Here is a 17,393-nt window from a genome sequence, read left to right on the forward strand (position 1 = left end):
TTTACTGCAACCTTCTCATATTTTATATACTTAGATGGAAAATTATTTTTTCATTACAGTTTTGATTTATGTCACATAATGTGTTTCTTTTATAAAGAAAAGTCGTTGCTTTTTAACTTTATTATAAGTAAGTTTTTTTTCTGCACCTTTGGCCCCGGTTGCTGTTTCAGTTCACCGTGATTGGAACCAGCTGCATTCCTGCCTGTAGACTTTTGAGAAAAGTTGAATGGTTAGATCTTAGAAGCTCCTCCTTCTTCCCTGCATCTCATGAAAAATATTAAGGCATAGGAGCTTGTCAAAAGTCTTCAGATTATTTTGTGTGGTTTTATTGTTACTCTGCAATAATGTAACCAGAGAACAGCTACTCCTTGTGGTTAAAAGTATTCTCATTGTAATCCCAGTGCTTTGGAAGGCCAAGGTGGAAGGATCCCTTGTGCCCAGGAGTTTAAGGCTGCAGTGAGCTAAGACTGCACCACTGTACTCCAGTCTGGGCAACAGAGGGAGACCCTGTCTCAAAAAAAAAAAAAAGAAAAGAAAAGAAAAAAAAAAAGCATTTTCAAACTCCTCCTTCTTTTTGAGTCCCCCTCACTCTTTCACATAAATGATATGAAGATAATAATTTGGTTTATCTGCCTTTCCTGGCTCCCTCTCCAGTGTGAACAGAAAGAAATGTGGACTGGGCCAAGTGCAAAAGAAATAGTGAAATCTCAGCCACTAGCCAAGGGGAGATCCAGTTTCACTAGCATTGTTTGCAAATATTTTAATCTGTGTGAAGAAGGTATTTTACCTTTGGCTTTAGTCTAGCCAATTCAATTTTATTCTATCTCTTCCTACTTACATTATTACATTATTCATCAAAGGAAACTTCCTATTACCCCGTTAAAGCAGCTCAGAAGAGTTCTTCTGCAGGCTTTCTTTTTTTTTTTTTTTTTTTTTAGACAGAGTCTTACTCTATTGCCCAGGCTGGAGTGCAGTGGCACGATCTCGGCTCTCTGCAACCTCCGCCTCCCAGGTTCAAGCCATTCTGCTGCCTCAGCCTCCTGAGTAGCTGGGATTACAGGCACGCATCACCACACCCAGCTAATTTTTGTATTTTAGTAGAGATGGGGTTTCACCATGTTGGCCAGGCTGGTCTCGAACTCCTGACCTCGTGATCCGCCCGCCTTGGCCTCCCAAAATGCTGGGATTATAGGTGTGAGCCACTATGCCCGGCCAGCAGGCCTTCTTTGTGAGTGTGGAGAACTGAGTTTGACAGGACCTTGGTCTGACAGATTTTATAGAAGTTTGGGTCATACCTCCTAGTGGGCCTTGCACACTGTGGGGAAAGTTCCCCTCTCTGTCTTTTGTACAAACAGATCAGCATGATAGCCCAAGCTGAAGGTTGCTTGGTTCATCTTTGGCAGAAGGCAAGAGGCAAGAGTAGTAAAGACAGTGCTTTTTAGGTATACCCAGATGGGGCTGTTTATAACCAAATGTGTCTGCTCATATTCTTTGCAGCAGTTAGCATGCCCATTCTTCCTTTGTGTTTTTTATGCCCTTTTCCTATATAGGGGGAAAAAAACACTGTGTCTCAACCCCACCAACAGTTTAATGAATTATGTTTTATTATTCTTGCTTTTCAAATAAGGAAATAGGCTTAGGAAGGGGCAATGGTTTGAACCTGCAAGTTCTTTGACTCCAGAGCCCTTGCTTTCCTCAGGTTTGCCATGCAAAGCCAGGCTAAGTGCCTTGTGTCAGCTGGATCTGGCTGGTGTTTTTCATGTTAAACTAATTTGTAAGCTTTATGAGCTTGTATCTGTGTTTTTCCTCTTTTTCCAGAAGTTTCTTGCTTCACAGTGTAGCATAAAAAAAACCCAAGGACTATTTTAGAGCATTCTTCCAAATCAGCAGCATTAGAGCCACCCACAATTTGACAAGAGTCACAGGTCTGAGGAGTGATGTGGCAAGGGCAAGAGGTGGACCCTACTGATCAGGCTGATGGTGCTTTGCCTATGAAAAGGGGGCAGGAGGCTGTTCTGGCAACATTATTTGTCTACAAAGGCCAAGAAGTGAGTTCTGCACACTCACGGGAAGGGAAGCCATCGGCCACAGGGTAGGAGCATCCTGCCTACATAATCCTTTCTGTGTACCCGACTGGCTGAGTCACACAGAAAATCATCTAACTGCAGTGTCTGCCTATGGAGTTTGAGGCATTGATCCACTCTGCACACACCAAGTGCCTCCTCTCCAGAGGAGGTCATGTCCATTGGGGGAAGGACGGAAGTAAACGGGATCACAAAGCAGTGATAAATGCTGTGATAAGAATACACGTCTAGTGCTCGCGTTATCAAGCATTAGATGCTGTGGGAGTACAGAAGGGCAGTTGCCTAAGTCTTTAAAGATAGGCTTGTGGTCAGGATTGAAAAATGTTGGTTGCTAGAACCATCAAGTGACTGCAACATGTCAAATGACTGTCTTCATCATACCGGTTAGCCTTTGAGTGTTTCACATGTCTTATATACATTACCTTGCTTCACAACTCTCCTGGAAGATAATGGTCATCCCCACTTAAGAGATGAGGAAACACAAGGCCCAGAGAGGGATTACAAGCCAAGCCTCTTACTCCCATGCCCTGGCTCTTTCCAGAATTACACCAGCATTCCACCGCAGCTGCCTGCACCCAGAGTGTTGGGTATGAATCGGGTACAACTGGTGAGATCCAACAGTGCCCCATCATTCGACTTGGATGCACACGGGGAGAAGGTGGCATTAAAATCCACAGGGAACTCAAAATATGGAGGCAGGTAGATGAAGATTCAAGAGTCAGGACTCCCTGTGAAGTGAGTGACACTTAGGAGGGGGAGTGGAGCCCAGATCTGTCACACATACGGCGTGGGGGACCCCACCTACCACTGGTCCTCAGCACCTGGAGACCCGAGCCTTCAGCAATCTGGGAAGCATGAAAGTGGGTTTCGGTGCACAGGGCCACGCCTCCGCCGCCAGCAGCCCAGCGGGAGCGTCTGACCAGTCTCGGCCTCCGAGAGGAGAGGGAGGCGGCCCAGGACGGTCTGCTTAGAGGCTCTCTCCCCTGCAGAGCTGGGCCCAGGCAGAGGTCAGACGCCTCCAATACAGTCCCCAGGTCAGCGATTAAAGCGGGGCAGGAACTGCAGACCCGACCGGGCAGGACAGGTGCAGCTTCTCGGAGTTGGGGGCGGGAAGTCTCGGGCTGAGGCCCACGTGCTTCGCCTTCGCCCCGCCTCTACCCTCATTGGTTGAAGCCAGATTGAGAGGAGGTGCCAGAAAAAAAACTCCTCCCTCCAACCTCATTGGCCAGCTCAGTTCTGAGGCAGCTCTCTGGCCCCGTCTATGGGCTCGCACTACACTCCAATTGGGTGGTTGTTCACCCAGACGGAAACTCCGCCCCACCTGTACCTTGGGCCGCTCCGCCCTAGGGGCGGTTCCAGCGAGCTTCGCTAATCGGTTCTATGCTTCCATTGGTCTGCTTTAATGTGAAGGGCGGGTCCTAGCTGATTCGCTAGCCCCGCCTTGCGTTCCTATTGGCTGCTCCTGCTCTGCGGTTCCGATCCCGCCCAGCACCGTACCCCGCCCCCCGCCGCCCATTGGCTGCGAGGGGCCAGTGCGGGCCGCACTCGCGGGGCCCGTGGCGGGTCAGGCGCCAGAGCTGGCCGATCGGCGTTGGCCGCCGACATGACGCCCGAGGACCCAGAGGAAACCCAGCCGCTTCTGGGGCCTCCTGGCGGCAGGTGAGCTCCGGGGAACCCAGGCCCGGATGCGGCCTCGCCCTCCCGCCCCTCCGCGTCCGCTCCGCTCACCCTCGGCCCTGTCCCCCCAGCGCGCCCCGCGGCCGCCGCGTCTTCCTCGCCGCCTTCGCCGCTGCCCTGGGCCCACTCAGCTTCGGCTTCGCGCTCGGCTACAGCTCCCCGGCCATCCCTAGCCTGCAGCGCGCCGCGCCCCCGGCCCCGCGCCTGGACGACGCCGCCGCCTCCTGGTTCGGGGTGAGGCCCCGGGCTCGCTCCTCCAGCCCTGGGACCCCACGCCCTCCTCTCGGGACGGGCATCGGGACCCTCCGCCCCCCACCCTTCCCCTCGGGACAGGCATCGGGCCCCGCCGCCACCACCTTTCCCCACGAGACAGGCATTGGGCCTCTCTGCCCCCCATCCCTTCCCTCGGGACGAGCATCGAGCCCCTCAGCCCCCACCCCTCCCCTCGGGACGAGCACCGGGCCCCTCAGCCCCCTACCCCTCCCCTCGGGACGGGCGCGGGGCCCCGCCTCCTTTACCTCTGAGCCCGCGGGGAGTGGGCGGAGGGGGAGGATGGGCTGCGGCTTCGGCGCCCCCTCCTCAGCAGCCACCCGCCTCCAGGCTGTCGTGACCCTGGGTGCCGCGGCGGGGGGAGTGCTGGGCGGCTGGCTGGTGGACCGCGCCGGGCGCAAGCTGAGCCTCCTGCTGTGCTCCGTGCCCTTCGTGGCCGGCTTTGCCGTCATCACCGCGGCCCAGGACGTGTGGATGCTGCTGGGGGGCCGCCTCCTCACCGGCCTGGCCTGCGGTGTTGCCTCCCTAGTGGCCCCGGTGAGTGTCCCGTCTCGCGAGTGTCCTGTCTCGCGGCCTGAGACCGAGGGGGAGTGGGACAAACCGCTCCCCAGGCCTGGGGGCGCGGCTCCCCCTGGCGGGACCTTCTGGGTGCCAGGCTTGAAGTCCCTGCGTTATCTCGCGGTCCCTCCCGTCGACCCTGGGAAGGATCCTACTGTTCTCTCCATTTTACACTGAGGTCATGACATGCAGTCTCGGAAGGGTGAAGTCCTTTGCCCAGGCGGGGTCCACAGCTAGTCAGAGGGGAAGCAGTTGCAGGAACCCAGGGTTGTCCCACTTAGCCGTGCCCCTCTTTTGCTCTACAAACCTGCGGATGATCCACAGGAGCCCACTCCCTACATTTTGGTTTTCATCCCTGGCTTCGGGTCAATGACTGCAATTAGCAGGAAGTTCCTGTCCTGATTTCTCTTGGGGCAAAGGCTGCTGGCCTCTGTGTTCCCCTTCCCTTCTCACAGGCCAGCCCCTCTGGCTTCCCCATCTTCCCCCTTTCCCCCTCCTGACCCAGGCTGCCCACTTGGGAGCCCCGAACATCTGGGTCAAATCCTGGTTCTGCCACTAACCTGAGCAGAGTGCCTCCCTGGGCCTCAGTTTCCTTCTCTGGAAAACAGGGATTATGGCATTAGCCTCTGAGGTAGTGGTCAGGATTCAGTGGGACTTTGGATAGACAGCCCCTGGCATGGCTTGTGGAGGACTGGATCCTGACAGCTTGGTGACCCATGAACTGCCCCCAGCCATGGGCTTGGACAATATCTCCCCCAAGTGAGGTTGAAAGCAGCCACTCAGGCCCCTCCCTGGGTGCTCATTTCACCAACATTTGCTAACCGGCAGCAGCAGCTGGACCAGAAGAGGGTGGGGAAGAAGCTGGGCCTTTTATGTCTTTGGTTGTTTTAACTGGGCAGAAACACACCTGTGTTAGGGGCCTAAGCTATGGAATAACCTTGGATGCATGGGTGAGGGCCTGGTGGCCTGTGGGCCCAGGATGGAGCTAGTGGCAGCCACTGGTAGTGACCGAGGCAGAGAGTTCGTGCTTCTAGTCCAAGGCCACCGCTCAAAGCGTGGGCCCTGGGCTAGGATCCTGGGTGGGCGTCACGTGGAGCTGGTTAACAAGGTGGAATCTTTCGCCTGTCCAGACCTACTGCATCGGAATCTATGGTTTATCCAGGGTGTCTGTGCACATTAAACGAAGGCTTGAGAAGCTCTGTGCCCACCGCCTCTCGTCATCATATGCAGCCCTCTCCGTTACCCTTAATCCCCTTTAAACACCTGCCACAGATCTTTCAGTGGTGGGGACCTGGGGATGGCTCTGCTCACCTAGGCAGGTTCCACTAAGGGGCTTCAGGGCCTGCCGTAACCCCCTGCAAGGACTTTCCTCAGCTCTGAATGGCTGAGACCTTTCCATTTTAAGAACTCTTGGAGCCCGAATAAAGCCTCATCTTTTTTTTTTTTTTAATTTTTATTTAAAAATTTCGGAGTTTCGCTCTTGTTGCCCAGGCTGGAGTGCAATGGTGGGATCTTGGCTCACCGCAACCTCCATCTCCCGGGTTCAAGTGATTCTCCTCCCTCAGCCTCCTGAGTAGCTGGGATTACAGATGTGTGCCACTAGGCCCAGCTAATTTTGTATTTTTAGTAGAGATGGGGTTTCTCCCTGTTGGTCAGGCCAGTCTCAAACTCCTAACCTCTGGTGATCTGCCCGCCTCGGCCTCCCAAAGTGCTGGGATTGCAGGCGTGAGCAACTGCGCCCAGCCATAAATCCTCATCCTATTGCTGGCAGGTCTACATCTCCGAAATCGCCTACCCAGCAGTCCGGGGGTTGCTCGGCTCCTGTGTGCAGCTGATGGTCGTCGTTGGCATCCTCCTGGCCTACCTGGCAGGTATAGTTGTCATTATCTCTTGCTTCCTGTTTGTGGTCATGTGGCCATTTTACAGATGTGTAAACAGAGGTTCAGTGAGGTCAAGGGACTTGTCTGAGGTCACATAGCCAGTGCCCAACATGCCAGGCTCACCTTCCTGGGACCTTGGGATAGGTGAGTCTTTTTTTTTTGAGACAGAGTCTCGCTCTGTCGCCCAGGCTGGAGTGCAGTGGTGGCTCACTGCAACCTCTGCCTCCTGGGTTCAAGCGATTCTCCTGTCTCAGCTTCCCAAGTAGCTGGGACTACAGGCATGTGCCACCACACCTGGCTAATTGTTTGTATTTTTGGTAGAAAGGGGGTTTCACCGTGTTAGCCAGGATGGTCTTGATCTCCTGACCTCATGAACCGCCAAACCTCAGCTTCCCAAAGTGCTGGGATTACAGGTGTGAGCCACCGCGCCCAGCCGATAGGTGTGTCTTATGACTGAGTTCCAGGGACAGCTGGAGAAGGTGATATCCTCATCTTTCCTGAAGCCCCCTCTAGGGGTGTGGGAAGGGCTGACTGCTTAGGTCAGTACCTTACTGTGCAGTGACAAACCAGAGGGCTCCAGAGGTGGGTGGGTCCCTGTAAAAATCTTCAGCCTGGGCGAGTAAAGGGCTGAGCAAGTCCCCCTGAGAATGTCAGTGCCAGATTCACCATGTCGGCGAGTTGCAACGTGAAGGAGGCTGGGGTCCTGGGGACCCCGAGGGGCAAAGCTGGGCCAGCATGAAGAAACTTCAGGAGACAGGTGTGTTCTCATTAGAAAGAGGCCAGGCTTTAGAGGCCAGACCCAGTGGCTCACACCTGTAATCCCAGCACTTTGGGAGGCAGAGGCGGGTGGATCACTTGAGGTCAGGAGTTCGAGATCAGCCTGGCCAACATGGTGAAAACCCATTTCTATTTAAAATACAAAAATTAGCCAGGCATGGTGGTGGGCACCTGTAATCCCAGCTACTTGGGGGGCTGAGGCACAAGAATCGCTTGAACCCAGAAGGCTGAGGTTTCAGTGAGCTGAGATCGCGCCACTGCACTCCAGTGTGGGCCACACAGTGAGACTCTGTCTCAAAAAGAAAGAAAAAACAAGGGCAGGCTTCAAATATGACCATCCTGGGTTTGGGGATAGCCTCTCCTACGTGCTGTGTGACCTTGGCCAAGTCACACCACCTCTGAAAGCCTCAGTTTCTCTGTCTTGAAATGGGCATAACCTCATCTAGTCCAGTACCTGTCCATTAAATTAATTGACACATGAAAAGTGCCTAACAGTGGGTTCCAAATGAGAATTGTCAAGGGATGACTTGAGAACCATGGGGATCATTGGGGTAGGAGGCCCCGGGGGCCTGACGGGCTATGGCCTGGCCCAGGGCACAAGCCCTCTGCATCGTCAGGGCGGATGATACACAGGTCTTTGGTGTTTCATTTTTACCCACTTAACCACCCTCACAAATTCAGAATCCTGCCAGCGATCTGGCTACGTTGGGAGACCTGAGTAAACCAAAGCCCCCACTGTGTGCAGGTGTTGACATTCATCATTTCGGGGACAGGTACTGGGTGTCCACCCACCCGTGGCACTATCTTCAGCTCATCTTAATATGTGCTTGTTGCTTCTCCTGCCTTTCCTGATCAATTTCTGTGAGTTTCGATCCACTGGGGTGGGTGAACTCTGATAACTCCACAAAGTGACATGGTGGTGGCACGTTTGCTTCACATTGGGGCAATCATGTTCCAACAACTAGACTTCATAGAACAATTGTCTGCACCCCCAGCACAGAAGAAAAATAGGGACATCATGGCTATCTTAGAGGTAGTTTTCCACTGGGAACCAGGGATGGGTAAGCCTTGGGCTTAGGAAAAATTAATAATTAGAGCAGCAATGCCCTAGACTCATTTATTCCAGGGCCCCTTTGTAAGAGAACCTTTTAACTTTATATAAAACTAGGTAATTTTGCACTTATGCTGTTCTTCATACGTCAAGACAGCAAAATCCTCTCACCTCTCTACTTTCATGTATACTTTGAATAGATGATGCATTCAAATGACTCAACACTCAAGTGCCAGAGTGGAGAGATGTCCAGTGAAAAGCTTCCTCCGCCTCTGTCCCTTTCTTGTCTGGGGGAGCCCCCATTGCCTGTTTCTTGGTAGCCTTCAGAGAGTCTGTTCGTATGAGGGACATGCATATTTATCCTCCCTCCCCCACCTCTTCTACAAATGGTACCACATCATACCACACGGACACGCAGCAAGCACCTCATCCTTCGTTTTTGTGGCTACATAAATGTTTCGCTGAACAGATGCAGCCTAGTAATGTCCGCGTTGTCATACCCACTGTCGCTTCCGCAGCTGGTGTGATTGGCCCGTGCCATGTGCCTTCATGAACGGTTGTGATAATGGCAATGTCAGTAGCAAACACGAGGGCAGACGTGCAGAGGCAGCGAGGCCCCATCTCTGAAGCTGAGTCTTTGAGGCTGGCAAGGCCCAGGCTGGCTCACCCTGGCTCTGACGCCAGCCTCCCCCACCCACCCCCCGCAGGCTGGGTGCTGGAGTGGCGCTGGCTGGCTGTGCTGGGCTGCGTGCCCCCCTCCCTCATGCTGCTTCTCATGTGCTTCATGCCCGAGACCCCGCGCTTCCTGCTGACTCAGCACAGGCGCCAGGAGGCCATGGCCGCCCTGCGGTTCCTGTGGGGCTCCGAGCAGGGCTGGGAAGACCCCCCCATCGGGGCTGAGCAGGTGAGAGGCTGGAAGGCAGAGCTGACAGGAGTGGGACAGCAGTCACGGGAGGGTAGCGCAGCCTGTTCCCAAGGCCACACACTTGGGGGGTGGGGGACAGGGAGGTGCCTGTCCACCTTCCACCCTCAGCGAGGACAGGCCCAGTGTGTCCTGTCTTTGAGCAGGCCAAGACAGCTGGAGCCCCAGGGAGCTGGGCCCTGGCCTCCAAAGTCACCAGCAAAGCCCGAGCTTTGACCCTTACTGTCCCAGGAAGAGAATGGCCAGGCCTGGTGGGGGATACAGAGGCAGAGCTGAGGACTTGGATTTAACAAGGGAGTTGCAAGGCAGGGTAGAGGGCTAAAAGTCTGGGTTTTAGAGTCACCCAGGCATGGGTTTGAAGCCCCCACGCTGCCCCTCACCTAAGCCTTAGCTCTTCACCTGTGACGTGGGAGTCAGCACCTGCTTCACAGTGCTGGGTGGGACTCAGTGGGGGAAAGGAAGGCGGGGCTTAGGGAGGAGGGGGGGCTCAGTGGGGAGGGTGGGGTCAGCGAGGAGGATGGGTTCAGTGGGGAGGGGAGGGTCAGGGCTGTAGGAGATGCTCAGCTAGGGCCAGGCCCAGACCTGAGGCAGGTGCTGGATGTGTTGGTGGTGGCAGGGATGAGGGCAGCAGCTTGCTCTTTGCCCAGATTACCTCTTTGTGGCTCCCCCCACCTATCAGGAAGTGCCCTGGGCAGGTGAGGGTCATCTCACCTGACACATGGGGAGGCTGGGACTTGTCTGCACACCTGAGGACACAGGGGGTGCTGGGATGAGGAGCCAAGACGTGGGAGTCAGCACTCCCCAAGCCTTAGGACAGTAGACCCCCAGAGGGGGGCCACTTGCGGGAGGGGAGAGAGAAATCCTGATGGCCAGTATCCGTCAGAGCAGAGCTTTCACCTGGCCCTGCTGCGGCAGCCCGGCATCTACAAGCCCTTCGTCATCGGCGTCTCCCTGATGGCCTTCCAGCAGCTGTCGGGGGTCAACGCCGTCATGTTCTATGCAGAGACCATCTTTGAAGAGGCCAAGTTCAAGGTAAAAGGGCCCTGCCTGGCCTGCCTCATCCAGCCCCCACGTAGATGGAGCTTCCTCCCCAAGCCCAGGGCCCAGCCATCCAGCACAGGCCTGGAGAGGGAGGGACCCAGCTCTCGGCTGGACCACCTGACCTGCCTGGGCTCTGTCTCCCCCAGGACAGCAGCCTAGCCTCGGTCGTCGTGGGTGTCATCCAGGTGCTGTTCACAGCTGTGGCAGCTCTCATCATGGACAGAGCAGGGCGGAGGCTGCTCCTGGTCTTGTCAGGTGAGGGTTCACCCCTGTGCAGCCTCCCCGCCATGGGGGGGAGGGCCTTCGCCAAGGCCACCACACTGCAGGAGGAGGACAGGGAGCATTTGTGATAACAAACATCATGGACTAATGCGGCCATGATTTGACAGCAGCTTGTCACCAAGCACTCACTGCAGGCCTGTCCATGCCAGTGGCACTCCCACACCACGCCTTTAACCTCTGTGGTGAACCCACCAGAAGGCACTCTCACAGCCCCAGCTTATGATGGGAAAACTGAGGGCCAGGAAGGTGAAGTGACTCAAGAGTTTGTGGGTCGTTTTGGACAAGTGACTTTACCTCTCTGAGCCTCAGTCTCCCCCTCTGGGAAGTGGGGGTAATGGCAGTGCCTCCCTCAGCACTATTTTGAGGAGTGGGAGGTGATCCACGTGAGGCCTTCAGCAAGAGCTGCGGCCCACGGACATTTGGTACCCAGCAGCTGCTGCAAAGACGACCATCAGGGCTGAGGGTTACTCGCTGCTGCTTCTGCGCCGGTACCTCCCATTTCCTCAGCCCAGAGGGTCTGCTCCAGGAACTTTTTGCAGTTCGCTGAGGTCCAAGGCGGGGTGGCTGCCACCCAGTCGGGGCTCCTGCGGCCAAGGTGCCAGAACACCAAGCTGGCCGCTCTCTGGGAGCCGGGCCTACCCCCCTCAGAGGCATCCAGGCCATGCTGCTGCGCCCTGGGCCGTTCCCCAGGTGCCCCACCCACTGCCGTCCTCCCGCCTGCAGGTGTGGTCATGGTGTTCAGCACGAGTGCCTTCGGCGCCTACTTCAAGCTGACCCAGGGTGGCCCTGGCAACTCCTCGCACGTGGCCCTCTCGGCGCCTGTCTCTGCACAGCCTGTTGATGCCAGCGTGGGGCTGGCCTGGCTGGCCGTGGGCAGCATGTGCCTCTTCATCGCCGGTAAGGGGGCCTGTGGGAGGCTGGGCGAGGAGTGGGAGGTGATCCCCCCGGCCCTGCTGTGGCGGCTCCCGGCAGGTGGGGTCTTCCCCAGCCTCACCTCTCCTCTCGTAAGTTCCAAGCTCTGCATTTCTAGCTCTGACCACATGCAGCTGCTGAACTAGGCCCCTTTCACTTAATCCCCTGAGCAGCCCTCGAGCAGGCCCCGTTGTGACCCCATCTCAGAGACAGAGCCTGTGCCTGAGGAGGGAAGAGGCTGGCCGAGGCCTTGGCAGGAAAGCATGGAGCTGGCGGGACCACACTGGGATCCGGGACCCCACAGCCCCACAGGCTGGGAAGCTGGGTCTCGGCTCTGCAGCAAGCTGAGGAGCCCAGCCCTGCGGACCCTGATGCCTGTCTTGCCTGTCTCGCTCCCACAGGCTTTGCGGTGGGCTGGGGGCCCATCCCCTGGCTCCTCATGTCAGAGATCTTCCCTCTGCATGTCAAGGGCGTGGCGACAGGCATCTGCGTCCTCACCAACTGGCTCATGGCCTTTCTCGTGACCAAGGAGTTCAGCAGCCTCATGGTGAGTGCAGGCTCCACCAGCACCGCGTTCGTGCAGTCAGCCGAGAAGCACTTTCTAAAACCACTTGTACTGCAGAACACCCAGGGTCGTGGCCTTACATGCAGCCTGAGCCCCACCATGCCTGGGCCACTGGCCATCTTGGGCAAGGCGAAGTGGAGGCAGACGGGCTAGGCCAGATGGGGAACCCAGGCTGTGACCCCTTGGGAGTCCTCTGCCTGTCTTGGCAGTCAGACAGCACAGCTGGCCTCTCCCCTTAGTGAACGTCAGGAAAGCGGGCCTTGAGCCTAAGGTCTTACATGGGAAGAGTTGACAGGGCTGGGCTGCAGCCCCACCCTGGCTACTCCTTGCTGTGTGACCTTGGGTATGATGCTTACCTTCTCTGACCCTGCTTCTTTGGCTGAAACTGGAGGAGAGTAACAGCAGCTTGCTCTTAAGATGGATGGGAGCATTAATTCAGTTCATCGTGTTGCTGCCTTCTCACAGATGGACTGGCACAGGTGTGGTCCCTGTCCCGGGGCTTCCCAGCCAACAGAGAGACAGTTCTGGGGTAGATGATCTGGTTGTTTGTTCAGTCATTTGTGCCCTCCAGGTCTCCTGGCATGTGCCATGTCCAGGCCCATTCAAGGCACCAGGGAGAGCAATGAACAAGATGGACAGGGTCCCCTTTATGACAAGGACGGGAAAGGCCATGGCAGTGGTGGGAGAATGAACCCCAGTGGGGCTGGGTTAGGATGTGGTGGGGCGGGTCATGAGGGGCCAGCCTGGAGTCTGTGCAGAGCTTGGGACCTGCTTAGGCAGGACTGCCCAGGGAGCACATCGGGGGTGCCAGGCGGATGCCTGGGGGTGGAGATTACTTGCTGCAGCTGGGAGGGGATGCGCAGCAAAGGAAGGAGGAAAAGAAGCCAAGAAGGAGGTGACAAAGGACCTAACAGTCCTTTTTTAGGAGAGAAAATGTCCAAGAAGCCAAGAGAAGGCCTTCGAGGAGGGAGAGGTCACCAGGTCCCAGAGGACCAGGAGCTGAGAAGCACCTTTTTAGTTCTGGCACGTGGGAGATCACAGTGATGGTGGATGGCAGGGACAGGTTCTGACTGAAGGGGACAGCTCACTCCTGCCTCCATGCCACTAGCCCCAAGAGTCCCCATGTGCTCCTGGGGCCATGCTCGCTTTGCCCTGTCTCACCCGTTTCCACCACACTATGAAAGAACCCCCCGGGGGCCTCAGGGTGGGGCCAAAGCTGAGGGTGGAGGGTTGGTCTGTGGGCCCTGGAGTCAGACCTGGAACAGGAGCCCAGCTGTCACTGGATAGCGGGTCTCTGGCCTTGAGGCAGTCACTTCATTGCTGTGAGCCTCAGTTTCCCCAGCCATACGACCTCGGTATCTTGGACAGTGCTCAGCCCAAGCCACCAGACTGGATGCCAGACTATCCTCCATGTCCCAGAGCTGGGTGGAGATAAAATGGGTGTGGCCTTGGGCAGGGCAGGCTGGGGTCAGGGGACTGGACCCCCTGGTGGCAGAGCTGTCTCAGTGATCGCGTGGGGCCTCCTGATCTCTCCCCGCATCCACCCATGGCCTTTCCTCTCTCTGCAGGAGGTCCTCAGGCCCTATGGAGCCTTCTGGCTTGCCTCCGCTTTCTGCATCTTCAGTGTCCTTTTCACTTTGTTCTGTGTCCCTGAAACTAAAGGAAAGACTCTGGAACAAATCACAGCCCATTTTGAGGGGCGATGACAGCCACTCACTAGGGGATAGAGCAAGCCTGTGACTCCAAGCTGGGCCCAAGCCCAGAGCCCCTGCCTGCCCCAGGGGAGCCAGAATCCAGGAGCACAGCCCCTTGGAGCCTTGGTCTGCAGGGTCCCTCCTTCCTGTCACGCTCCCTCCAGCCCACGACCCGGGGCTAGGAGGCTCACTGCCTCCTGTTCCAGCTCCTGCTGCTGCTCTGCGGACTCGGGAACACCTTCGAGCTTTGCAGACCTGCGGTCAGCCCTCCATGCGCAAGACTAAAGCAGCGGAAGAGGAGGTGGGCCCTAGGATCTTTGTCTTCTGGCTGGAGGTGCTTTTGGAGGTTGGGTGCTGGGCATTCGGTCGCTCCTCTCACGCGGCTGCCTTATTGGAAAGGAACTTTGTTTGCCAAGTAAAGACTGACACAGAAAATCAGGTCAGTGTCTCTGGGCTTTGTGCAAGCTCAGTTTGAAAAGGGTTTATTCCCATCACTTCCAGGACTAGACGCTGATGGGGAGGTAGGGGAGATGATGGGGAGGTAGGGGGAGATGATGGGGAGATGATGAGGTGGGGGAGATGATGGGGAGGTAGGGGGAGATGATGGGGAGGTGGGGGAGACGATGGGGAGGTGGGGGAGATGGGGAGGCGGGGGGAGATGATAGGGAGGTGGGGGAGATGGGGAGGCGGGGGGAGATGATAGGGAGGTGGGGAAAAAGATGCGGAGGTCGGGGGAGATGATGGGGAGATGGGGGAGATTATGAGGAGGTGGGGGAGACGATGGGGAGGTAAGGGGAGATGATGGGGAGGTGGAGATGATGGGGAGGTGGGGGGAGATGATGGGGAGGTGGGGGGAGACGATGAGGTGGGGGAGGTGATGTGGGGGGAGCTGATGGGGTGGGGGAGGTGATGGGGAGGTGGGGGAGGTGATGGGGAGGTGGGAGGTGATGGGGAGGTAGGGGAGATGATGGGGAGGTGGGGGGAGATGATAGTGAGGTGGGGGTAGGTGATGGGGAGGTGGGGGCAGATGATGGGGAGGTGAGGGGAGATGATGGGGAGGTGCACATCAAAATGTGAACAGTGCTGCCCTGCCACTGGACTTTTTGAAAGCTGCCTTGAAAATAAGCTTTCTGGGTCCAAATGATCCTTTGCTCAAGCAAAGCCACTGATACATGGCTTTAGGTTAGTAATATATAAAACCCAGAGGTTATGAGTGGGGAGGAAGTATTCACAACGTTATGGTTATATAAACATCGTTACTGTAAACCTAATGAAATAGACTTAAAGACATAATCCTATGTCAGTCAGCCTGTGTTACTCAAAAAGGAATATTCTAAGCAGCAATATAAAATGGATTTTCTCTTATACTACATAAGTTAATTAAAATAATGCCAGATTTGAGTTTGCACCTTATTTAGGACATGATAATATTAGATTTCTTTTTTCCTGGAGTTTTGTTGTTGTTGTTTTTTCCTTCTTAAGAAACGTGTCATTTTCTTCACCATATGACTGAGGTCTTTCCCCTTTGTAATATGCTAGCTGTTGCATGGAATCCATTTTTTCTCCTTCTGACCTCTGTTTTGGGGGACCTGCTGCAAAGCTGTTTTTGTTTCATTGATTCCTGGGTTAATTTCTCTGCTTCTTGGGTTCCACACCTTGCTCCTTGGATTCCATTTCTTTTTTCTTTTTTCTTTTTTTTTTTGAGACGGGGTTTCGCTCTTGTTCCCCAGGCTGGAGTGCAATGGCTCTATCTCGGCTCACTGCAACCTCCGCCTCCTGGGTTCAAGTGATTCTCCTGCCTCAGCCTCCCGAGTAGCTGGGATTACAGGCACCCGCCACCATGCCAGGCTAACTTCTTGTATTTTTAGTAGAGACGGGGTTTCACCATGTTGGCCAGGCTGGTCTTGAACTCTTGACCTCAAGTGATCCGCCCACCTCAGCCTCCCAAAGTGCTGGGATTACAGGCATGAACCACCGCGCCCGGCCTCTTGGATTCCATTTCAATTTGCAGGGCTACACCTTCACAGGGCTACCATGTCTGATATCAGTCATTTTTTCAGGACAGGTACAGAGGGAGCGAGTTTCTGCATGCCTAAAAAGCCTTTATTTTACTGTCACTTTTTTTTTCTTTCTTTTTTGTAGAGACAGGGCAAGTCCATATAGTAAAGTGAAAGCAAGTTTATTAGCAAAGTAAAGGACTAAAGAAAAGCTGCTCCATAGAGCAGCCCCGAGTGCTGCTGGTTGCCCATTTTTATGGTTATTTCTTGATTATATGCTAAACAAGAGGCGGATTATTCATGCCACCCTTTTTTAGACCATATAAAGTAACTTCCTGACATTGCCATGGCATCTGTAAACTGTCATGGCGCTGGCGGGAGTGTGGCAGTGAGGACGACCAAGATCACTCTGGTTGCCATCTTGGTTTTGGTGGGTTGGGGCCGCCTTCTTTACCGCAAGCTGTTTTATCAGCAAGGTCTTTACGACCTGTATCTTGTGATGACCTCCTGTCTCATCCCATGACTTAGAATGCCTTCACCGTTGGCATTGGCAATGCAGCCCAGGAGGTCTCAGCCTCATTTTACCCCGCCCCTACTCAAGATGAAGTTGCTCTGGTTCAAACGCCTCTGATACCATGAGATTTTGAATCTCGATACTTTCTTCTGGGAACTTGTTCTTCTTTTACTTCTTCATTCTCACATCCCAGCCCCTGATTTTCTCTGTTTCCTCTTTCTGAAACTTCTAGTAGACACTGTACTTCCTGGCACAGTATCCTCCCTCAATTTTTCACTTATATACTCTTTTAGTGTCTTCGTATTCTAGGAATTTTTTTTACTTAATCCTCTAGCTCTTCTACAAAATGTTCTGTTTTGTTAATCATGTTTAACATAATTTTGATCCTTTTAAATGTATTGAGACCTATCTTGGTGAATGTTCCATGTGCAATTGAAAAGAATATGTACTGTGCTGTTGCTGGGCAGAGTGTTCTATAAGTGTCACTTAGGTCAAGTTGTTTAATAGTCTGCTTCAGGTCTTCTGTATTAATCAGGGTTCTCCAGAGATTAAACTAATGGTGTGTGTGTGTGGGGGGGGGGGGGGGGGTGTGTATGTAGAGAGAGATATAGAGAAACAGAAATAAGAAATCAGTTCACATGATGGCCAAGCACAGTGGCTCACGCCTGTAACCCCAGCACTTTGGGAGGCCAAGGCAGGCAGACCACTTGAGGTCAGGAGTTCGAGACCAGCATGGCCAACATGATGAAACCCTGTCTCTACTAAAAATACAAAAAAATTAGCTGGGCATGGTGGCATACTCCTGTACTCCCAGCCACTTGGGAGGCAGGAGAATCACTTGAACCTGGGAGGCAGAGGCTGCAGTGAGCCGAGATCGCACCACTGCACTCCAGCCTGGGCAACAGAGACTCCGTCTCAAAAAAAAAAAGAAAAAAAAAAGAAGAAATCAGTTCACATGATTATGAAGGCTGAGGTCACAAGATCTGCAGGGTGAGTTAGCAGCTGGAGGCCCAGGAGAGCTGATGGCGCAGTTCCAATCCAAAGGCCAGCAGGCTGGAGATACAGGAAGAACCAATATTGCAGTTTAAGTCTGAAGGCAGGAAAAGACTGTCAGTCATCCCCACTCAAGATAGTCAGGAAGCGTTTCCCCTTACTTTCGTTCTACTCAG

The 17,393-nt window shown here is 54.6% G+C and overlaps 1 protein-coding gene across 8 annotated transcripts; it reads left to right on the forward strand.

Moving 5' to 3' along the window:
- The first annotated feature begins 3,597 nt into the window (after positions 1–3,597).
- On the forward strand, positions 3,598–14,151 carry SLC2A8 (solute carrier family 2 member 8). Of its 8 annotated transcripts, none has more exons than XM_031014350.3 (10): positions 3,598–3,743; positions 3,833–3,995; positions 4,362–4,568; positions 6,361–6,460; positions 9,005–9,201; positions 10,108–10,251; positions 10,407–10,515; positions 11,266–11,439; positions 11,856–12,001; positions 13,588–14,151. In XM_031014350.3, the coding sequence occupies exons 1-10, from the start codon at positions 3,688–3,690 to the stop codon at positions 13,723–13,725; spliced, it is 1,434 nt and encodes a 477-aa protein (XP_030870210.2). In that variant the 5' UTR covers positions 3,598–3,687; the 3' UTR covers positions 13,726–14,151. The 8 variants fall into 8 exon arrangements, 7 of the variants coding, with proteins under 7 accessions (XP_030870210.2, XP_030870209.2, XP_055207169.1 ...); XM_031014349.3 differs by having other exon boundaries at positions 13,920–14,151; XM_063697035.1 differs by having other exon boundaries at positions 3,604–3,743; positions 12,945–14,151.
- The last annotated feature ends 3,242 nt before the right edge of the window (positions 14,152–17,393 follow it).

This window comes from Gorilla gorilla, chromosome 13 (genome assembly GCF_029281585.2).
Source record: "Gorilla gorilla gorilla isolate KB3781 chromosome 13, NHGRI_mGorGor1-v2.1_pri, whole genome shotgun sequence".
Classification (NCBI taxonomy): domain Eukaryota; kingdom Metazoa; phylum Chordata; class Mammalia; order Primates; family Hominidae; genus Gorilla; species Gorilla gorilla.